Source organism: Thalassophryne amazonica, chromosome 10 (genome assembly GCF_902500255.1).
Source record: "Thalassophryne amazonica chromosome 10, fThaAma1.1, whole genome shotgun sequence".
NCBI lineage: Eukaryota > Metazoa > Chordata > Actinopteri > Batrachoidiformes > Batrachoididae > Thalassophryne > Thalassophryne amazonica.
Genome location: NC_047112.1, coordinates 85,512,597 through 85,537,029, shown reverse-complemented (window position 1 = coordinate 85,537,029; position 24,433 = coordinate 85,512,597). Strand labels below are relative to the sequence as shown.

Below are 24,433 nucleotides of genomic sequence, written 5' to 3'. Positions count from 1 at the left end.
GCTTTTCACGGCAGGGGTGCTGAATCCGGCACAACACGTCTCAAGCGATGCCTTGCTCGTAAATCTACGCCACCACCATCCATGAGTCTTAACAACAGACGGACAGTTTCGCTCCTCATGTAATAGCGTCCGAATCTCACTGTTTGTGAAACCACACCGAAAATAGCTTTCAATGATCGAATGGAATGACCATAGGGGGCAATGCATTTCGTAACATAAAGTATCTCAGAATTGCGAGATAGTAACTCAGAATTGTGAGATAAGTCAAAATTGTGAGATACTATCTCGCAATTAATCAAAAAAACTTTTTTCAAGTGGCGCAAACGGGCTTCCATAAGATGTGGCTTTTCAAAAGCTAAAATATAATACAAAATACAGATCAAAAGGCTTTTCAATGTTAAAATCAAATATCTGCTAATTCCGCAATACAGATCAGATGAGGATCAAACTTAGTCTATTCATTAAGAGTGCCAATTTGCACCTCATTGTCACAATTGAGAGTGATTGAGGCACTTTTGATTGAGATATAATGCAAGATGTACACCAAATACACTCAACAAAAATATAAACGCAACACTTTTGGTTTTGCTCCCATTTTGTATGAGATGAACTCAAAGATCTAAAACTTTTTCCACATATACAATATTACCATTTCTCTCAAATATTGTTCACAAACCAGTCTAAATCTGTGATAGTGAGCACTTCTCCTTTGTTGAGATAATCCATCCCACCTCACAGGTGTGCCATACCAAAATGCTGATTAGACACCATGATTAGTGCACAGGTGTGCCTTAGACTGCCCACAATAAAAGGCCACTCTGAAAGGTGCAGTTTTGTTTTATTGGGGGGGGGGGGGGGATACCAGTCAGTATCTGGTGTAACCACCATTTGCCTCATGCAGTGCAACACATCTCCTTCGCATCATCCGTGAAGAGAACACCTCTCCAATGTGGCAAGATATGTGGCACACCTGTGAGGTGGGATGGATTATCTCAGCAAAGGAGAAGTGCTCACTATCACAGATTTAGACTGGTTTGTGAACAATATTTGAGGGAAATGGTAATATTGTGTATGTGGAAAAAGTTTTAGATCGTTGAGTTAATCTCATACAAAATGGGAGCAAAACCAAAAGTGTTGCGTTTATATTTTTGTTGAGTATAAGATGTTCAGTATTAAATTCATATGTCCACAAAATCCACAATCAAGATCAGAACCAGATCAAACTTTGTGAGGTGATAGTGAGTGCCAGTCTGCACCCTACCTTTCAAATATGGGAGTAATTGGGGCACATTTGATTAAGATATAATGTAAAATATATATTAAATGGGGTTTTCAATGCCAAATTTAAATCGCCACAAAATCTCTAATCTGGATCAAACTTTGTCAGTCGATAAAAGATAGTCCTATATAATGCTATCACATATGAAAGAAATTTGATAGAAATTTTAGAATCTTCATTCATTGTTAAAGGATAGGGATTTTCCAATATTTTTCCTGACTTGAAAATTGAATTAGTTCTTGACTTCATGATATGAACCCTCTGTAAAAATGTAATAACAATATATGAAAAATTGTAGGTTCTAGGCTGTTCACAAATAAACAAACAGGAGTGAAAACATTGGCAGAGGTAAAAAGTCAAGCTGGAAATAAAGAATTGATATAATATTGCTGGGGCTGATAACAAGATTGTCATCTGTGCTGGAAATTAGTGGTTGGTGGCTCTAAATACTCTATATCAATTTTCTGAATCCTTTGCAACACCCATGTTTCAAAAAATTGTTACAAAACTCACATGCTGAACTGCTGAATGGCTCAAAACTATGCATCCATATCAAATTATGAATTTCATATTTAGAGGCTACAAAAAGTGTAGGGTCTGTATATGCCCTAGCACATATGGTGTTTGTGAAATTATGCACATTTGAAGTAATTGTTTAGTCAGTATACTATACCACAACTTTAGCATGAAATTTCAAATGCCTTAGACAACACAAAATGAAATAGCATATTTTGAAAAAGCAAACCTCACTGGCATATTTATTAATTCAGGGTTTTCAGAAATGGAGATTTAAATTTTAACAGTAACACTAATATATGATAAATTGATCATACAAATGTTATACATGCGCGCGAGTGTGTGTGTGTGTGTGTGTGTGTGGGGGGGGGGGGGCATTTAGGATATATTTGTTCAGGTTTCTTTGATCTATGAACATTTAAATAATTGTCTATTTACACATGTAAATACTTGTTCGTATAACCTCATTTTGACAGAAATGCACTTCTGTAAGTAGCTTTTAAACACATTTTACACATTTAATATGCAAGTACACAAATGATGTGAGATCAGATAAAATCCAAAAATACTCAAAATACTCCAAATTACGAGTACGCAACATATAATACTACTGACTTGGAGATTACAGAACATACCAGTTTATGCTTCTGTGATATTCATGAGTTTGAAGCATTTGGGTGAATTTAAACAAATAAAAAAGCAAAATACTTATTAATCCTACCTGTTGCTCCCCACAATAATTTGGCACCTCAAGCAATGAAGCCACCCCTTAATTCTTCACAAATGAATCAGTTTTAGGATGGTCATTGAAGAGGCAAGTGGTGAATGCACTTGGTTTCAGTGCGGAAAGTTCCCGGTTCGAATTCCACCCCTACCACATTTCTCCATGTAATGTGGAGTTGCGTCAGGAACGGCATCCGGCGTAAAATTTGTGCCAATTCAACATGCAGATCCACCTTGGATTTACTGTGGCGACCCTGAGTACAAAACAAGGGAGCAGCGAAGGGACTTACTATTGCAGATGGCTGCCCCACTGTGCCTGGTCTGCTTGAGGTTTATTCCTATGAAATTTGAAAAAGGAGTATTTTCCTTATCTTACTCATGTATAGCACTTTGAGATGGCTTATGTTTGATTAGGTTCTACATATTTATAACAAAACTAAATTGAACTGGCGAGGTGGTGCCTCGGATGACGAGTTAATTCTCCACATTCTTCTAAGTTTTTTTTCTCAGATGTCGACAGACTGTTGTTCTAGAATTATTGAAAGTGTTTGAAAAAACAGTTCGACAAACTGATCTTCAGAATAGTTTGAGAAACAGCTGAATATATCCGGGAAAGCAGGCGCATTTGTACCTTTTCAATATGGCAGCAACGTTGACGCATTCGTCACCGATGAACTAAATGGGGCGCTACGTGAATGCTTTTCTGTAATTGGTCGATGATGCAGTTCGCCACGCCCCTTTTCCGGTTTATCCGCGTTTTATCACACTTCGGTTGTTTCCTTCGACGTGGTTTTTTTTTTCCGTAGCCGAGAAGACGCCATGCCTGGACTTCTGCTGGGAGACGAGTTTCCAAACTTCGAGGTCAATACAACCAACGGCCGGATTAAATTTCATGATTTCCTGGGTGCCTCGTAAGTGCGCCACTTTTACGTGCAGCAATTTTTGTACTAACTCGTTTTGAGTTTTGGAATATATGGTTATTTTCTTGTTTTTGATGGCACCTATTTATCCGGCCCGAGATTAATGAGTATGAAAGCTGAACTGCCTTTAAAAAAAAAAATATATATATATATATATATATATATATATATATATAACCACTGAGTCCAGATTGTTTGCTGTAGCGACACCTGATGGCTGGTGTAGTTATAGCAACATATGTCAGGCGCGTTCATTTTTTTTTTTCGCTACTCGATCAATTAAAAACGTGCGTAATGTAGCTAACTCTAGTCTAAAATCCACGACTGACTTATGTAGGAACGTTGAGGGTCGTTTTCTCTGAGCAGTTTGTGCACTGACACGCACAGAGGTTTTACACCTGTGCGTGATTGACCTTCAACCCGTTTTATTGACTATCTTGTGTGTGTATAGGCTGTTGTACTGAAAACCGTGCAGAGGTGGAAAACCCCGGCTTCAGTGAGTGAAAGTCCTACCACATATCTGTTCCACCCTCCTACTAAACCAGATGACTCTAATTAGTTCAACTATTCAGGCACGTAGCTGTGTTAATCAAAGGAATCACCAGTATACAAATAATGAATATTTGAGTGAACAATGGAAGAATATTTCATAATTTTAAATGGAAGTCCAGTCCAAAATTGTTCTCAGTCAACTTGCAAAAACAGTCAGTTCAAAAACAGTCCTAATGATGTAGCCCGTACCTGATGCCGTGCATCGTGTACAGACTGCCGTCTGCTTTTCTAAGTCCAGTGAAAAATCATGACAGAAATGTGTCGAGCTCTTCATTCAGCTATTCCACTTCACCTCAAGATGTCCCAGCAAATACTGCAAATGCCTCTAGATGGCTTATGATGTACTAGGTTTGTTTTTGTGCGTGTGTGTGCGCGCGCGCGGGTGTGTTATAAGAATGAGCAGTTCCCACCCTGTTTGTTTTTAAGCTAAGCGCCGTTGCTGCTCGTGTGAGCGTGCGTGATGGTCATGGCGTGCAATAGCACCAATCATATAGTACCAAAATTGCACAGTAAAGAGCACTATTGCACGGTAAGTAGAACACAGTGGCAAATGGTATGAATAATCCATGTCACGTGACCTACAAACTACCAATGAAATGACAAGGATCTATTCAGGCGTTATATTAGCTAAAACAATTATGGACCAACTCCTAAACCCAAAATGATTACAAAATCAGAATTTTTACTTAAATTTCACTTATGAATAAGAGTTGTGGGTGTGGGGTGTCTTTTTGAATCACTTATTAAAAGTGTCATACTTGACATTTTAAGTTGATGAGTAGTCTTAGGGCAGTGCCCTAGACATTTGGATGAACTTTATTATAATGACTTATTTGTTTTTCAGCTGATATAGCTGTTGGGCATAGGTGTGTGTGAGAGACACGGCATCTGTCAAAACTGTCAAAAGGAAGTGTTTGGAGGTAGGGGGAGTCTGTGTGTTGGTTAAAGACAGGTGTGCCAAGCTTGTGGCATCATATTCAAGAAGACCTGAGGCTGTAATTGCTGCCAAAGGTGCATCAACAAGTTATTAGCAACGGGTGTGAATACTTAAATATGTGAGTTCTTTTAGTTTTTTTTGGTTTGTTTGTTTGTTTTTAAATTGCATAAATTTCAGAAACTTTTCTGAGTAGAATTTTGAGGGGAAAAATTAGTTTACTTTATTTTGGAATAAAAATGTAACATAATGTGGAGAAAGTCATGCGTCATGAATACTTTCTGAATACACGGTATGTAGTGAGAAGTTCTGTCTTTGGATTCTACTTGTGGGTGATTCTTAGACTACGGGCACTTATGTCCTTTGATCATATTGTATGAAAAACAGAAAAAGGGGAAATTTCACACTTTTATAGTTATCTTTACAATGAAAGTATGTTAAGAAATTTGTTCTAGTAGTCAATGATGACTTTTTCACCTTTTTTCAGCATCATTATATGCAAATATTGCCGTTTTGTGCTTGTCCCACACCCAGACTTTTGATCTTCAATGATAAAAGGGTGATTATTTAACTACGGGCACTATTGGCCTTGTAAATGTAATTTCCACCACACCACTGTCTTACAATATAAAGCGCCTTGGGGCAACTGTTTGTTGTAATTTGGCGCTATATACATGTGCTCTGATGTCACTGTTTATCTCCATAGAAACTACCCAAACAATCTTTCATACAAACTGTTTAGGGACATTACAGTGTTGTGGTGGAAATTACGGCAATAGTGTGGGACAACTACATTTTGTTTAAAAAAAAAATCATAACAGTTGTATGACATTGAATACCCCAATTATGTTTTGATTATTTTACTGATATTTTAAAACATTAGAAAAAACGTTTCTTTACCATTCATTTTTGGGTGATTCTTAGACTACGGGCACTTTTGATCTTCAATGATAAAATTGAATGGTAAAGAAATGTTTTTTCTAATGTTTTAAAATATCTCTGAATAAAATATCAGTAAAATAATCAAAACATAATTGGGGTATTCAATGTCATACAACTGTTTGATTTTTTTTTTTTAAACAAAATGTAGTTGTCCCACACTATTGCCGTAGTTTCCACCACAACACTGTAATGTCCCTTTAAACAGTTTGTATGAAAGATTGTCTGGGTAGTTTCTATGGAGATAAACAGTGACATCGAAGCACATGTATATAGCGCCAAATCACAAACAGTTGCCCCAAGGAACTTTATATTGTAAGGCAATGGTGTGGTGGAAATTACATTTACAAGGCCAATAGTGTCTGTAGTTAAAGAATCACCCATGTATGAAATCTGCATCCTCTTTATTTATTTATTTATTTAAATGATTGCAGTGTTGCTGTTCCCTAAATGTAGGATACTGCTACTTAAATTGCAAAGGCAGATTTGAATGTCTCCGAAAAATATATTAACACTTTAAAATACACAACAGCTTTTCATACTGCTGAGACTCTTTTGTTGAGTCTGCATCATGTGATGCTAAACTGTAACACAGTGGAGTCACACAAATCATGTGGTGCAGGAATTCAGAGATGGTCTGAACTTTCCCACTGGTGTCTTACTGAGAAAGGGAAAATAAACACCCATCAGTCTCTACAGCTGAGATTGAAGTTCTAGAGCTATGATTCTGTAACTGGTTTTGATTTCATTTAATTACTTTTTTCAGTTGGGTGGGGGGGTTTAACAAGGCACTCTTGTTACCACAACAGATATGAGAACACTTAATGGTCTTTAAAGCAATGGCAGGAAATTTGGCCATGAAATGGCTTAACTTTCTCTTCTGTTAGAGTTTTAGTCAGTCTTTCACCATGATGCATGGCTTGTCTACTATGACCTGATCATTGATAGCAGACTGTGACCCATTTACAACTTGCAAAGTAAAAAGTAAGTCCCTTCGGCTTCTCCCTTGTTTGCACTCGGGGTCGCCACAGCAAATCCAAGGTGGATCTGCATGTTGAATTGGCACAAGTTTTACGCCGGATGCCCTTCCTGACGCAACTCCACATTACATGGAGAAATGTGGCAGGGGTGGGATTTGAACCCAGAACCTTCTGAACTGAAACCAAGCGCATTAACCACTTGGCCACCACCCCCTTTACAACTTGCAAAGTACACTTCTCTAAATTAAAGACTCTGGCATTACAGTTCAGTGATCAGATATGTCGGTTCTTTAACGCAAACATCACTGCCTTGTTTCTGCTGTAGATGGGGTATACTTTTCTCCCACCCAAAAGACTTCACTCCAGTCTGCACTACTGAGCTGGCCTGTGCTGCTAATATCAGCAATGAGTTCAAGAAACGAGATGTGAAGATGATCGCCTTGTCCATTGACAGTGTTGAGGACCATCTGAGTTGGAGCAAGGTATGGCCCTCTTTCAGGTTCCTCTTGTGTTTATCTAAAGACACAAACTAGTTACATGGCTGTGGGTGGGGCAGTGCTTTATTGATGGGTTTCTGCTCCTGCGCATTTCCCACGACCCTTTGTGCTAGCCGTCATGTTGTGTGTCAACCAAATTTTACAGGTCACTGATTCAGTCTGTTAACAAGAGACTCCGGCACATATTGTCCCAAGCGACACTATACTAACAGTCAAGGCACATATTGTCGCTGGTCATCAGAGCAAGAAGTAAAACTTGATGTTTAACTGGGAATTTTTTTTGTTTTGTCCACCCCCCCCCCCCCCCCCCCCCCCCCCCCACACACACACACACACACACTTGCTCTCATTACATCCACCAAGAACGTAATAAAATCGACATTTATTTAATATGCTGCTTAAATTCAGCGGGTCTCGTGATCTGAGGTCATAGCCCAAAGGTGTTTTTTGCGACCATCGCGCATTCGCCTTTTAACCTACGACATGGGCAGGCGGCACACGGAGGTCAAAAAAGTAGGCTTCCCGTGGATGCACACCAGTTCTGTTCTGGTGTTTTATCGCTGAGAATGCATGAAAATTGTCACATTTATTTTTTTGCAAGCCTTCTCGACAGCGCCAGGACTTTTTGCAACCAGTGTGCACAAAACAGAGGAAGACGGTTTGATCCATCCTGTACTAACTGGCGAGCTAGAGGCGGGAAGGTAATGACTGGGTGCGCTTCCTTGTCCAAGCACTGTTCTTTTTTTTCTCGATCGTGTATGGGTTCTTATTGTAAATTTCAGCAATTTTCTGTAAATACTTCGCTTTGCAATTTGGATTCAGTGTCACAATATATTGGTTTTTCCGTCTTGCTATTTTTATCTGGCTTATTGTGGCGATGTCACTGATTATCTGTGTAATAGATCAGTGACAAAGAAAGTTGACTCGGAACATGGCGGACTATGGGATTGTGGGAAATCCGTGATGTCATCAGATATCTATCTATTGATGAGGATGGCAGTTAGCACTTCAACACTTCTGCTGCACAACTAGAATTTCAAGCTTGCAAGTAGCTTATAAAGTTGAACATTTGGTAGTCTGACTTTGAGATGCTGTGTGTGGTAACCTCATTAGACTGCACCCATCTTTTGCCTTACTGACATTTATAAAGCAGTTAAGGAGCAGCTTTGATTGAAGGACGGTGCCCGCCCCCATCCAATGCATGGCAGAGCTCTAAAATTGTCACAACTGTACATTGGATTGGGTGTAATGTTCTCTAAGTACATCTAGGAAGATACTGAGTAGTAACTGACGGATTGGGACATCCCTATTAGCAATCAGACATCTCAGTGCTGTTACCAGCTTTAAATGTTGGTGTGTGTGGGTTTTTTTTTTGTTGTTTTTTTTTTAATCTGTTTTAGAAAGGAATTGGGGCATCTGGTCCTAATTGATCTCAGAAGCTAAGTCAGTCCTGATTAGTACTTGGGTGGAAGACTGGGACTGTCAGTTTCTTCATATATAAAACTGAAGTTGTCATGAAGGGCATCCTGTGTAAAATGTGTGCAGCTCTGTGCTGGATCCGCTGTGATGATCCTGAATAAATGGGAGCAGCTGAAAGTCACTTTCTTGCTTATATTAACCTTTTTAAACAGTTTTCAAAGTTGGATCTGGTAAACTTAACCACAGATGTGTCTCACAGTAAATGATTCATATAGAAGCTTAATGTGTCGGGTAATAAATGTTGTAAAGAGAAAGAAAAAAACGTGTGCCTGGCCCAGTAGAATTTTGGTAGGGCCAGTAACTTCTCAAAGCTACTGGCCCTATAGGCCAGTTGCATTAAGTGGTCAATGTCTAGCCCTGCGTCAGACAATTGGGCAGCGCAGTTTCGTTTGACGGTGGGCGCTAAACAGTTAAAAATGATGCAATAATTGTACATGTGGGGACAGCCCTCATATGTCCCCATCAGAAACATGGCGCTTTCTGAGTTTTTAGGCAAATTATATGGCAAACAGAGTGAAAATGCAAAGAAAAACTGAAGCTGTGGTGGAAAGTGGACATGTGTTGCGGTTTTGTTTATGACCCAGAGCTCAAACATGTCAAGTCGGTTGTGCAGGTGAGAGAACACAGCTACTCTGGCTAGGCGTGTAAGCTAAATCTTACCGACACGACTGCTCCCATTTGCCTTGTCTTCCCTTCTCCACTGGGAACCGAAAAGAAAAAAAACCTGCACTTTTTGCGACAAAACGGTACACCATTTTCTGTGTGAGGTTATGCTGTGTTTATGTTGCGCAATGGCAGGCTGTCCCCGGAAGTAGTAAAATCTGGCAATATCACGCAGGTGTTCAAACGAGACTGTGCTGCCCGATTGACATTAACTGATCAAATACTGTCATCAAATACTTGCGTCTTTAACTGTTGTTAGACACAAATATTTGAAATTCATTTAAGATACATTGCCTCAAGTTGTGGCTCTTGCAGTAGATTACAAAACATAAGTCTTACTTTAAATTTGTTCTGCTTCACATAGACCAGTTAAAGTCTGAGAAATACCCATCATATGGTGTAAATTGCCCCTTACGTCTGTCACTGGGGAACTGTTAACACCTCATTTCTGCTTAAAACTGCACTTCAGTCATCATCTATCTCAGCGACAGATATCTGAAGCTTTTGTACAACAATCATTTCCACATAAATTCAGCATTTTTTCATCATAAAAGATGGATGAAGTGATCAGAGCGCAACGGCTACATGAGCTGCTAGCCGATGCGTTCACTGCACCTCAGTCATTTCAAAGTGTCAGAGTTTTGCAGAGTTTTCTGCTTAAAATGGCCTTGTTTTTGCATAAAACCTACTTTAGAATTATTTAAGAGGTTTTACCTTGTCATCTGATGGTTAATAATTCCATTAATCCATTTGATTGCTTTGGGTGAAGAGACTCCATCTCAGATGAGCTGCTGTGGTCCAAAATGATGCATGCAAGCTGAAGGCAAGTGGACTGATTTTTAGGCGGGGATCTTTCGGTCTGCGACACCGGCATAGAAGAAGGTAGCAGTGTGCAGGCTGGAGCTGTCGGTTGTATTTATTTGATCAACTTCATAGTGATGTTTATAACTCATTGCAGTTTTTGTGTGAAGGTCATGTTGAAATGGTCTATCAATTAAACGTATGTTAGAATAATTTTGTGTTAAGAGTGTGTTATACTAAACTTAAGAGGTTTTTACTGCAAACAAATATTGGCATCTGCCTCCAAAGCTTGTCGATAAACTGTCAGTCAGCTCCTAATTTTAAAGTTCAGAAAAAGTTGGTGTGAGTTCACATAGCGCTCTGCTGCTGGTGCCTTTTTTTTTTTTTTTTTTTTAAATAAATACACATGCTTATCTTTTCCAACTATTTTATTAGAGCGTTCCATTTATTAGAAGACACGGTGAGCCGTCAAGCCTCTGTCTTAAAGCTAGGGTAGGTAACTCTGTTCAGAAACACTTTTTGTTATATTGGGTGAAATGGTCCGTGTATCTTAACAGTAGTCAATACATTATGTATTCAGAAAAAGGAATGAAAAAAATTAGATGTCTGTAGCAGCTGTAGGATCGATAAAACTTCGACTAGTATAAGCCCCGCAGTCCGTTCTCAAAACCAGTCAGATGCCTTCATGTCTTCTTCCTGCTCACGTCACCAGGCTCAACGGCCCCCTCTGTCCCTCCCTCCTCCGCGTGTGCACACTCATTTCACTGAAGAAGTTTGGTACAGTGGCAGAGGGAATACAGCCGAAACTACCACTTTCACCAGATTGTACCATGTTGGATTAATCATTTTCTCTGCAAACTGGCCGTTGAAAACAGTTGTAATCACTTCCTGAATCACACAGGACCACTCCAGCTCAGCCATAACAAGCTGCTGAAAGCATTTTGAGCCATCTAAAAAGGTAATTATTTGTCAGGTTTACATTGTCATGGCTTGATAAAACAGTTGTGTTCTTTCCATGTGTGCAGCTGTTAAAGTATGTTTATAACAGATTTAACTTCTTGTTATAATCATTCAGACAAGCTGTGCTCTGATGCGATCTGCTGACATCACCACTCGCTCTGTTCACTTCTTTACTCCACTTGAGAAGCTGAAATGTTCAAAAAAAATTTTTCTCACACATGTCGTGCTACATGGTGCGATCTAATCACCAACATGATGTGCAGCCCCTTTCACACCGGGCCTGCTTCGAGTTGCTTCATGTGGCGTCATGACAACGCAGGAATATCTGTCAGGTGCACGGAGGAGGGGGGCAGAGAGGAGGTGAGGATGCAGAGGAGGAGCTGCTGCAGCTGATTTCTCCTAGTTTATATTTGTTCTTGTGCTGAGCTGCAGGTCTGCTCTCCGATTTGTGTTATAGTTTATCTTTCTTTCTTTGACTTCGAGCTGCGTTCGCTCATGTGAACGAACCGTCTGAGAGTAAATGTGGAATTTGTGGAATAATCACTATCCTTGATACAGAATTGGATCTATTGTCTGGGTTTTTGTTGAGTTGCTTCATCCTCGAAAAGGCCCTTCAGTCTTCCAAGGAGGAATAGAGTTGAACTTACTGGGCTGGTTCTCTTTAGACAAAAATGTCCCCTCTTTAAAAGGTAGGTGTGTGTGTGTGTGTGTGTACACACGCCACACTCAACTGTCACTACGTTATGGCTTTGGAGGGTCGGGAGATGATCACGTCTTGCAACAGTGACTCTTAAAGGTGAACAAAATCTTTAACATCCTGACTTCCTTGCTTCTGTATAGGATGTGATGGCATTTGGTGGACAGCCTGGTGATCTGCCCTTCCCCATAATCGCTGACGATAAGAGTGCGTGAGTAAATGTGGAGATGTCTGGAGTTATACTTGATATGGCCATGTCCTGTCTCTAGCAGTCAGTCTGTGAGCAGGACTTATGTCCTTTTTTTCTTTATTTAGCATAGTTATGAGAGAGTTTGAGGGGAGAGTGACAAACTGCCTGCAGCCAGACCGTTTTTTTCTGCTTTTAATTGTTCACATGTGCGCGTGCGAACAAACCCTCCGTGAGTAGATGTGGAGATGTCCGGAGTTATACTTGATGTGGACATGTCCTGTCTGTGAGCAGGACCTATGTCCTTTATTTAACAGTTACTAGAGTGTTTGAGGGGAGAGCGAGGAACTGCCTGCAGCCAGACATTTTTTTTTTTTTCTTTTTAATTGTTCACATGTGCGCCTGTGAACGAATCGTCAGTGAGTGGACTGGAGATGTCCGGACTTTTTACTGGATGTGGCCATGTCCTGTCTCTGGCAATCAGTCTGTGAGCAGGACTTTTATGGACTTTATTTAAACACAGCTGTGAGAGAATTTAAGGGAGGAGCTGCAGCAGCAGCCAGGATGAGCGTTTTTTTTCTGTGCTCTTTGAGTGCATTGTGTACACGGTATAAAAACCAATCCTGCGTGACTTATATTTCGGGAACAATGGAACACAGCAGGAATCATAAATTGGTATGGGGTAACGTATTATGAGGGTGTGGCCTCAAGTCATGTTGAGTACTGTTGCTTTGCTTTGACTTGCATTGAAACCACTTCCTTTCTGCATCCTGTGCTCGACGCAGGAAAAAATTAAACGTTTAATTTTTGACGTCCGATTTGCTTTGTCCTTTGCGTCCGTCATGGTGTTGTGGCGTCGAGCTATATCCGCTCAGCACTAGCTTATATCCTCGTCGTGTCGTCATGATGCAACTGAAAGTGGGCCCAGTGTGAAAGGGGCTTGATGAGTCCCACATTCAGATACATGTTCAAGTTTGTGGGGGTGGCTTTGGATGGTGCACTGACGAGGAGGAATCTAGAGGAGGTACTACTTTCAAATCTTCCTAGCTCTCTTGCTAGCTCTCCAGAACTACCAACTCTAGATTTAAGTGTTTTAATAGCCTTGTAGGAAAGTGAAATGTATATTCAGGTGACTCTCTTTTTAGTTTGCAGAACAGCAAACTAAAAGAGAGCTCCAGGGTTAAAGGGCACATCTCCCTCCATGCAACACTATCTTTTTTTAAAAATGATATGCTAGGGTATTAGTCATAACTTCCAATTCTTTAACCTCTGTAGGCCCTGATGTAGCGGACTTAAGAAAAACTGAAGACTGAATTATCATACTGTGAAAATGGTCTCTCGGATCTCACTCCTGCTGTGATCATACAGAGCCATGTAGAATTTTTGTTCCACTGGGTGGCGCTGTCTTTATCCCACAAAAGAACAGCCAACTCTGTCAAAGATCCAATTTCTTTCATATGCTGAACAAAAACACTTGTTTTTGCTCCCATTTTTCATGAGCTGACCTCAGATCTAAGACATTTTCTTTATACACAAAGACCCATTTCTCTCAAATATTGTTCACAAATCTGTGTTAGTGAGCACTTCTCCTTTGTCGAGATAATCCATCCCACCTCACAGGTGTGGCATTAAGATGCTGATTAGACAACATGAATATTGCACAGGTGTACCTTAGGCTGGCCACAATAAAAGGCCACTCTGAAATGTGTAGTTTTATCAAACAGTATAAATCAGACTTTAGGCTTTTTAAGGTACGGATTTAGAAAAGAGTGACTCTGCCAAATGTAATCTACGCTTGTATAAGGCAGGTGTGTGTGTTTGGGTTTTTTCTCCCCCTGTTTAAGGCCAGGTGTCTGTTTGAGGAAATATGGTAGCCAGCTCATTTGACATTTTTATTTGCTCATGTACTTTAAACGTTGGGGGGCTTTTATCCATTACAGTTGGTAAATCATAAGGTTTCCCTTGCCAGGTTTTTGAAAGGTGGGTCTGACATCTTGACATGCATGCTCTCTTGAAATGCAAAAGAAATGGCATCAGTATTTCTAATAAAATTTCAAATCAGAATCGCAACTTTGGGAATTGCCATCTCATGTTTGTCAATGCGGGTTTTCACATAAGTACTCAATGTGGAAGTAATTGAAAGTGTACCTTTACTGCATGAAGTGAGGCAAGTTGACCTCTGATTTCAACCTGTCACTACATTGTAAAACATGCTTAAATACTTTCTCTGCTCCTTACCGGACCGATACAACATGGAGGGTGGTGCAGTCCACCTTTTTTTTGGGGGGGGTTTTTTTTTTTTTAATATATTGTAGAATCTATGAATTGATCCTAATTCCTCTGGTCAAAATAAAAGTATTTACTCATTTATATGTGCTTGAATTTGTGGAATAATCAGTATCCTTGATACAGAATTGGATCTATTGTCTGGGTTTTTGTTGAGTTGCTTCATCCTCAAAAAGGCCCCTCAGTCGTCCAAGGAGGAGTAGAGTTGAACTTACTGGGCTGGTTCTCTTTAGACAAAAATGTCCCCTCTTTAACAGGTGGGTGGGTGTGTGTGTGTGTGTACACACACGCCACACTCAACTGTCACTACGTTATGGCTTTGGAGGGTCGGGAGATGATCACGTCTTACAACAGTGGCTCTTAAAGCTTAACAAAATCTTTAACATCCTGACTTCCTTGCTTCTGTATAGGATGTGATGGCATTTGGTGGACAGCCTGGTGATCTGCCCTTCCCCATAATCGCCGACGATAAGAGAGAGCTGGCCACACAGCTGGGCATGCTGGACCCGGATGAGAGGGACAAGGATGGAATCCCCCTCACTGCTCGCTGTGTAAGTCCACCCATTCAGATTCAAATTATTTTGGTGGCACAAACACTTTAACTTGTTACTACTTTTGATCCCTGGGTGTATTGTGGAATTTGAGCTACTATATTACTTCATCTCAACATTGGTAGGGGGGATGAGTTTCCAGATGTCTTCAATCCTCCTCACTCGGATTCACTCAGCGTGCTGACCTCATTTTCTGCACTGTGATTAAATATTCCCCAGACTTTGAGAAGTCCTGGCCCTGAGAAGTTATCTTATTTTAATAAGTGATGGCCAATTTTAATGGCAAAATAAATAAACCAAGAATCAAGTTTTTGTGGTTCTAAATATTTTTTTAAGGTGGTTTTACTCACTTTTTTGCCTCTCCCACAATGTTTTTGTTTTCAGAACTTTATTTAAAAAGATATATTAACAAACATTAAGCAAACAGTTAAGGCCACAGTAACATTCACAGTATTATTAGGAATCGAAAGAGATAGAAAATAAAATAAATTATATAAAAGGGATTCTTTAATATTAATTCTCTTAAATTCCTTATAGAGTGTGACAGTTTTGGACAAGTTCATTTTTCTGGCAAGAAATATGAAGGTTGAATAAAATTGAACAGGGCTTCATGCTGGAACCATTGTGCTGCGTTTTACTTGTGGAAAGGTTTTAAAAGCTGTTTACTAGGAATTTTTTTTAAATAATATTTCATACATTTGTTGTTAATTTGAGAACATTTTATTTAACTTATTACCAGGCAGCACTTTGCAATTATTTTATTTTCCTGTTTGTATAATGTTACAATAAATTGTTTGTTTAAACAACAAGCAAATGTAGGTTTTACATTTTGTTCCCAAACTGTACCGAAAATTAACCGAACTGTGACCTCAAAACCGAGGTACGTATGGAACCGTGATTTTTGTGTATCATTACACCCCTAACTTATAATAAAAACAAAATATCAAATGTGTTGCATATTAAAATAAAATAATTTATTGTTGTATTAAATTACAGTATGAAAAACATCAATTTAATAAGTGGCCATTTCAAAATCATGAAAAGTAATTAAAGAAGCAGATCCAAACACCGTCTTAAAGGTATAGTGCCACTGGGGTGTGTGTGTATTTTTATTTATTTATTTTTTAAAGATTTAAGTCATAAAAATAACTTTCTTTGGCACCACTAATTTTATTCCTTAGCATTTAGATAAGGGATTCATAATGATTTAGTCAATATGATCAAAATTCATGCTGTGTGGAAACAATTTAGAATTTCAACCCCTGAGGGGAGGAAATTCAAGCAGTCAGATGCTGACCAACATTTGGAAGTGATTTACAAGTAATCTTACAGATAACGCAAGATGGGTTACAAGTAATGTCAAAACATCATGCACGTGCTTCATCGTGTAGTTTGTCTGCATGATGGCGATGAAGGGAAAGGCAATATTCACAGTGGAATTCTCTCCCCCAGATGAATGTCCCCTTCATTAAAATGAGCTGTAATTTTTCAGCATGTTACAAAATAAATCCACATTATTATTATGATTGGATTTTGGCAGAAACTAAATTTTTCTTTTTTTAATTTGAATGGTACTGTAGCTTTTAGTTAAACGTTTATAATCCTTGTGGGTTAAATGCATTCATCATACCCACTGATGCATTCATCAGTGGGTACGATAGGCTGCTCCATGCTTGTGAAACACTTGCAGGCGAGTCTTGTTGCAGCTTAACTCGGAATGAATGATTGTGTTCTCGCACTTGTAAAGGATTTTAGTTGGGTCCATCGTGCATACTGCTTGTTTATGACTGCTGGTGCTTTTCAGATATACCCACCAAATGTGAGAAATCATATTTTTACACGTGTGTGCCTGTTGTACACACACTTTCAAATAAATGTGTTCAGCCCATAAACTATAACGAACTCTGCTCTGCAAAACACTTTGAGAGTGAACGTGCCCCCGGCCTCTCTCATTCACACCCCCTCCATAACCCAGGTTTTGATGTATAAAAACTATAATATTAGCAACATTCTTCTGGCAGATATTTGGCAACAAAATTGTGTTCATGGTCTTTAACATGATACTCATTTGGGGTTTGAAATGTCATTAAATAGTAACAGTCTTTTCATATGAAAAATGTGCAAGAATCCTGTTTGTAATCAAACATAACAGCATCATGATAAACAAGTGGCGCTGGATTAACAATACTGACCAGAAACAAGAGGTGTGGGAGATGTATATATTATAGCCCTGACAAGTCTTGAAAGGTGTAACTTTTGAAAAAGTAAACTCTGGTGTTTCCTTGATTGGCTGAGTTTAGATGTACATTAACATTACAGTAAATGGCTTATGTGGACTTTTCCCGTCGGTCCTGTCTTCAGGTTTTTGTGATTGGACCAGACAAGAAGATGAAGTTGTCCATCCTCTACCCTGCAACGACTGGAAGGAACTTTGATGAGCTGATTAGAGTAATCGACTCTCTGCAGCTCACTGCTAAGAAGAAGGTTGCGACTCCTGTCAACTGGAAGGTACAGGGTTGAACATTTTCATAAACCTGTGATGTTTATCAGTTAGAGTTTATATATATATATATATATATATATATATATATATATATATATATATATATATATATATATATAATTAGATGGATAATCGAGCATATAGACTTAGATTTGCAAACAAAGCAATTTTAGCTCCCATTAAGAACAGGGTGAGATTGGCAATTCAGCTAGGCTGCTTATTTGCTGGCATAGGAGGCACAGATGTGAGGGTTTTTTGTTGTTGTTAAATATGTGGGGTTTGCTGTTTGTTTAATCATTTCATGTAGACCAGCAAATTTTGTCAGTTATCTAAATTTGCTATATGTATAAAACGGACAAAATTCGTTATATGCATGTAACAGATTAGTTATCGCTTACATACATATATTTCCTTGATGAAACACCTGACCTTGAATAGGGACCTGCTTTGTCTGAAAAATATACACAGCTACCTTAAATAAGCTCTGAGCATTGTGTGCATTAAAAGGATTATGTGCATTAAATCTGTAGCTGCGGCAGTTTAGAAAAACCAGCTGTACTTGAAGTAACACTCCGGAGGAAAAAGAGCGTGGCCATTTTCAGGCTGTTCGTCCCAGATAGAGATTTTGGCACGTATCGCAAGTTGCTCATTGGGGTCATATTAGTCTAGAACAGTTGAGTTATTCTCTCCTAAATGATGTGCATACATGTTTCAGCTAGGTCCTCTACTAATGCACCTTTGGCAGCAATTACAGCCTCAGGTCTTCTTGAATATGATGCCACAAGCTTGGTGCACCTATCTTTGGACACTTTTGTCCATTCCTCTTTGCAGCACCTCTCAAGCTCCATCAGGCTGGATGGGGAGCATCGGTGCACAAACATTTTCAGATCTCTCCGGAGATGTTCAATCAGATTCAGGTCTGGGCTCTGGCTGGGCCACTCAAGGACATTCATAGAGTTGTCCTGAAGCCACTCCTTTGACATCTTGGCTGTGTGCTTAAAGTCATTGTCCTGCTGAAAGATGAACCATTACTCCAGGGGAGGTGATGGTCGAGTGGTTAAGCATTGGGCTTGAGACCAGAGGATTCTCTGTTCGAATCCCAGCCTGACTGGAAAAAATCACTGAGGGCACTTTGGGCAAGGTCTTTAATCCGCTAGTTGCTCCTGGTGTGTAGTGGGTGCCTTGAATGGCAGCAGTCTAACTTTGGGGTGAATAGGAGGCATTGATTTGGAAAGCGCTTAGTGTCTGCAGATAGAAAAGTACTATATAAATGGAGTTCATTTACCCCAGTCTGAGGTCAAGAGTGCTTTGGAGCAGGTTTTTGTCCAGGATGTCTCTGTACATTGCTGCCTTCATCTTTCCTTCAATCCTCATTAATGTCCCAGTTCCTGCCACTGAAAAACATCCCCACAGCATGATGCCACCACCACCATGTTTCACTGTAGGGATGGTGCCTGGTTTCCTCCAAACATGACACCTGGCATTCACACCAAAGAGTTCAATGTTTGTCTCTTCAGTCCAGAGAGTTTTGTTTCTCATGGACTGAGTCCTTCAGGTGCTTTTTGGCAAACTCCAGGTGGGCTGCCATGTGCCTTTTACTAAGGAGTAGCTTCCGTCTGGCCACTGTACCACACAGGCCTGATTGGTGGATTGCTGCAGAGATGCTTGTCCTTCTGGAAGGTTCTTTTTTCTCCACAGAGGAATGCTGGAGCTCTAACAGAGTGACCATCAGGTTCTTGGTCACCTCCCTGACTAAGGCTATTCTCCCCCGATTGCTCAGTTTAGATGGACGGCCAGCTCTAAGAAGAGTTCTGGTGGATCCGAATGGTTTCATTTATGGATGATGGCAGCCACTGCGCTCATTGAGACCTCCAAAGCAGCAGAAATGCCCTTCACCAGATTTGTGCCTCTAGACAATCCTGTCTGAGGTCTACAGACAATTCCTTTGGCTTCATGCTTGGTTTGTGCTCTGACATACACTGTCAACTGTAGGACCTTATATGTAGACAGGTGTGCGCTTTTCCAAATCATGTCCAGTCAACTACATTTACCCCAGGTGGACTCCAGTTAAGCTGTAGAAACATCTCAAAGATGATCAGTGGAAACAGGAGGCACCTGAGCTCAGTTTTGAGCTTCATGGCAAAGGCTGTGAATACTTATGTACATGAAATTTCTTTGTTTTTTTATTTTTAATCAAAGTGCAAAATTCTCCCCCTCCAAAAAAATCAGTCATTATGGGGTTTGTGTGTAGAATTTTGAGGAACAAAGTGAATTTCATCCATTTTGGAATAATGCTGTAACATAAAATGTGGAAAAGTGAAGTGGTGTGAATACTTTCCAGATAATACGTATTAGTGTTATGCACACCCTTACTAGGGATCTGTCATAGGTTACTCTTTTATGGAAGCAATGGTATGTTTGTTATAGCCCATATTTTCACCATATCTGTGCCAGATGTGGTGTGCAGTTAGTCTGCTGTTCTGTCCAGTAGCTCTGAGTAATTCAAGTTGAAATACTTCGTCACATAAGCGCAGGCAGGGGCGGTCCTGGAGGCGGGCCAACCGGGCAGGCGCCCGGGGCAGCATCGCGGGGGGGAAATAAAAGGTCCAAAAAAAAAAAATGGGATGGGGGGGGTTGTCCTGACGGGGGGGGTTTGTGGTTACAACGCGCTCAACTTTTGTTCAGAATCAGCTTCTTATCACTGGTAACGACGCGGCTTTCCCCTCACTCATTCCCACAGCTTCACAGTGCTTTAAACGGTCCACAGAGTTCAATAGCGACACAAAGCATGCAGCGAAACGAGACGAGTCATTGGATAAATGCTGGGCTTTGTCCCGCCCATCGGACGCTCAGCGTGTCTGGGGGTCTATGGGGCAGTGGGCTGGCCTCGGCTGACCCAGACGCTCAGCTTCTGCATTATGATTAGATGATCTGTCTGAGGCTGAATCCCTTTTTGATTGACAGCGAAATGAGCAAATCAGCGATCTTTTGGTGTAAACATCCGTGGGAGCATTTTCATTCTGTTCTGAGTTGAACCGGAGACTTTCCGAATCTTCTTAGCGGCATTTTCTTTGTTAAAAATGACTAGCGACAAATCAAGCTTCTATTTCTGGTGTTTTTTTGTTTGTTTTTTTTTGTAGCTGCTTGTGTTTGGAGACTGACTTCTATCACTCTTTCTGACTTCTATCGCAGTTTCTGTCCCTACTGAGCAGCGGGTGCTGCTGAGCTCCTCCACCGTCACAAAGCACTCACAGGCGGACAAACTTCACACTAGCCTCGCGCCAGTCCCAGCTAGCGGGCTAGCTAGGTAGCAAGCTGCACATAATGGCAGACAATTTGAATGTTGTGGACCGGATTTTGGCGAAGCCATTTGATAGTCTTCCTTACGAAGAAGCCATGGCTGCTGTCATGGCTTCAGCTCTCAATGGTTTGCAGGCCAAAGTTAAAGCAATAGCCCCCAGTGCAATGTTTGTGCATTGCTATGCACACAGACTGAATCTGGTTCTGTCTCAGGGGGCTAAATGGTTATGAGTGCAGAATATTTTTTGCATCACTCTCTGGGTTTGCCACATTTTTCTCAAAATCCACAAAGAGGATGTCTTTTCTTGAGTCTGCAGGCTGCTCAAGGTTGCCCAGAAATGCTCCTACTCGATGGAATTTCACATCACGGATAGTGAGCACTGTGGCAAACAGTTATGATGCCCTCCTGCAAACGTTTGAGATGATCATTGCAGATAAGTCCATGGATGATGACACATTAGACTGTGCCAATTTCTTTGTGTTTGTTATTGTAGTAGTCATTCAAACCGGAAATTTGTTCTTGAAAATAGCCGAGTTAATTTGTAGGATTGTGGGTGTTCTGGACAAAGTTAGTGTTTTCATGGGTGGTGGGGCGGAGGTGGTGGCCATGTTAGTGTGCGCGCGGGGGGGGTGGTGCATGCAGGGGGTTTCGCCCGGGGAGTAAATCACTCTAGGACCGCCACTGAGCGCAGGAGCAATGCAAGGGCAGTGCACCGGTGGTGACTTTTGGAAACTTGTTTATGCTTGCATTTCTTTCAAATGCACATATCTGTGCACCCCATCTGGCTGTTAACGGGGCGCTGACGCAGTAGCATAACACAACCGCAACACACCTGATCCCTTTCTGAGGTGACGAAGTGTAATGAAAACCTGCATCATCTCAGCTCTTCACACTCATACCTATGATTCAGTAGATTCTCACAACTCCAACAAGACCAAGCATTCATGATATACACACTCTTAAGGCTATAAAATTGGGCTATTAGTAAAAAAAAAGTAGAAAAGGGGGTGTTCACAATAATAGTAGTGTGGCATTCAGTCAGTGAGTTCGTCAGTTTTGTGGAACAAACAGGTGTGAATCAGGTGTCCCCTATTTAAGGATGAAGCCAGCACCTGTTGAACATGCTTTTCTCTTTGAAAGCCTGAGGAAAATGGGACGTTCAAGACATTGTTCAGAAGAACAGCGTAGATTGATTAAAACATTGATTGGAGAGGAGAAAACCTGTACGCAGGTGCAAAAAATTATAGGCTGTTCATCTACAATGATCTCCAGTGATTTAAAATGGACAAAAAAACCAGAGACGTGTGGAAGAAAACAAACCATCAAAATTGATAGAATAACAACCAGAATGGCAAAGGCTCACCCATTGATCAGCTCCAGGATGATCAAAGACAGTCTGGAGTTACCTGTAAGTGCTGTGACAGACACCTGTGTGAAGCTAATTTATTTGCAAGAATCCCCCGCAAAGTCCCTCTGTTAAATAAAAGACGTGCAGAAGAGGTTACAATTTGCCAAAGAACACATCAGCTGGCTTAAAGAGAAATGGAGGAATATTTTGTGGACTGATGAGTAAAATTGTTCTTTTTGGGTCCAAGGGCCGCAGACAGTTTGTGAGACGACCCCCAAACTCTGAATTCAAGCCACAGTTCAGTGAAGCATGGTGGTGCAAGCATCATGATATGGGCATATGTCACATACCAGGTATCATTGATCAGTTTGGATATTTCAAAATACTTGAAGAGGTCATGTTGCCTTATGCTGAAGAGGACATGCCCTTGAAATGGGTGTTTCAACAAGACAATGACTCCAAGCACACTAGTAAATGAGCAAAATCATTGTTCCAAACCAACAAAATGAATGTGAAGAAATCATGAAACGGTGGTTATACAACTAAATACTAGTTTAGTGATTCACAGGATTGCTAAAAAAGCAGTTTGAACATAACAGTTTTGAGTTTGTAGCGTCAACAGCAGATGCTGCTATTATTGTGAACACCCCCTTTTCTACTTTTTTTTTTTTTTTTTTTTTTTTTTTTAAACTAATAACCCGATTTCATACCCTTAAGAGTGTGCATATTATGAATGCTTGATCTTGTTGGATTTGTGAGAATCTACTGAATCTACTGGTACCTTGTTTCTCATGTAACAATAAGAAATATACTCAAAACCTGGATTAATCTTTTTAGTCACATAGCACTACTATTATTCTGAACACTACTGTATGTGTGAGGGTGGTTTTGTGTGTTTTTTTTTTTCTTCTTCTTCTTTTAAATGTACTCATTTGTCTTCTAGGCTGGTGAAGAGGTCATGGTCATTCCCTCGTTGTCGGAGGCTGAAGCCGCTGTCCTCTTTCCTGCAGGTGTGACAACTAAAGAAATGCCATCTGGAAAAAAATATTTGCGCTACACTCAGCCCTGAGGGGACTGACGCTGTCCTGAAGGGGTCACCAGGGACCACATCCTGCTTTAGATATGGCAAACTACAACCATTTATGTGTAAGTGTCCAAAAGCATGGTTGTGCTCCTCTGATGGCTGTCTTCCATTCCTGAATATTGTAGTTGTCGTGGACAGCAGAAGTATTCTTGACGTCTGTGCAGAGTGCCTTGTTTAGGTCCCGTCAAACCCAAGTGAAAACAGCTGGGACATGTTTGTTATTCCTCAATAAAACTGACATCTGAATTGTTCAGTCCTCATTTGTCATTTCTTCCTGGCAGAACCTGTTAACTCTCGTCTCAGCCAGTTAGATTATCAGGCAGTTGGAACTATGGTGAAATCTGTACTTTGCGGTTTTTATGATGGTTCATTGAGTTTAAACTGTAATAGGGAGGGCTGTGTGTGCGTGTGTGTAATAGGGGTACAAAAGACATGCTTTGAGTCAGATGTTACATTTAGGTGAAAAATGTAAACATTTTTTTATTTATTTATTTTTTTTTGCGATTTAAGTCTGAATTGATTCTTATGCAAAATTTTCTCAAGATCTTGAAACTTAAGTCAAATGCAAAATGTTTTACAGTTTAAAGCTACAGTACTTTTTGAGTTTACAAGTAAGATCAAACTCTGTCTTGACACAAATGATAGTGTCTTGTCAAGATTCAGTTGGAAAAGCAAACATTATATTTAATCCCTAAGTCAGCAAGTGCAAGTTTTTATGCAAGATGGATTTTTTTTTTTTTTTTTTTTTTTTTTGCTGCTCTGGGAGCATCGGTTTTGTTCGCAGCCAGGACATCAATATTAACATTTTATTCTGCTGAACCTGGCCTCAGTATACCACATAACTACAACTGAATCATGAACAGGTTCTTCTGAAGTTTGCACATCACAACTACTAGAAACCGTCTTGGCAGTCTACCATATTTGGCCCATACCACATCATTCCTCAACAAGAAAGAAAACTTTGCAGTTACCTCTGTTATTTCACTGCAAACATTCACCATTTCAGATGCCTTTGTAAAACACTCATCAAGTTTGGCAATCCCCCTTTTGGAATGCACATTTCACAATGGCGCCAGTTACTGTCCGAAATATTTTTGCCATTTAAGGGAGGTCGTCTCCTCAGGCTGTTCTGTGGAAGGTGTTTGTGCAACAGAAGCTCCAAACTTGAGGTCTTCAGACTTTTTTGCCTTGCCTCTGGAAACCTATATATATAAATGTGTATGTATGTTAAGT

General features: G+C 40.2%; 1 protein-coding gene across 1 annotated transcript; it reads left to right on the top strand.

Annotated features, from left to right (window-relative positions):
- The first annotated feature begins 3,271 nt into the window (after positions 1 to 3,271).
- Positions 3,272 to 23,449, top strand: prdx6 (peroxiredoxin 6). The gene is made up of 5 exons (XM_034180406.1): positions 3,272 to 3,429; positions 7,169 to 7,325; positions 14,824 to 14,964; positions 17,326 to 17,472; positions 23,060 to 23,449. Exons 1-5 carry the CDS (start codon positions 3,338 to 3,340, stop codon positions 23,183 to 23,185), a joined length of 663 nt encoding a protein of 220 aa, XP_034036297.1. The 5' UTR covers positions 3,272 to 3,337; the 3' UTR covers positions 23,186 to 23,449.
- Positions 23,450 to 24,433: the final 984 nt, after the last annotated feature.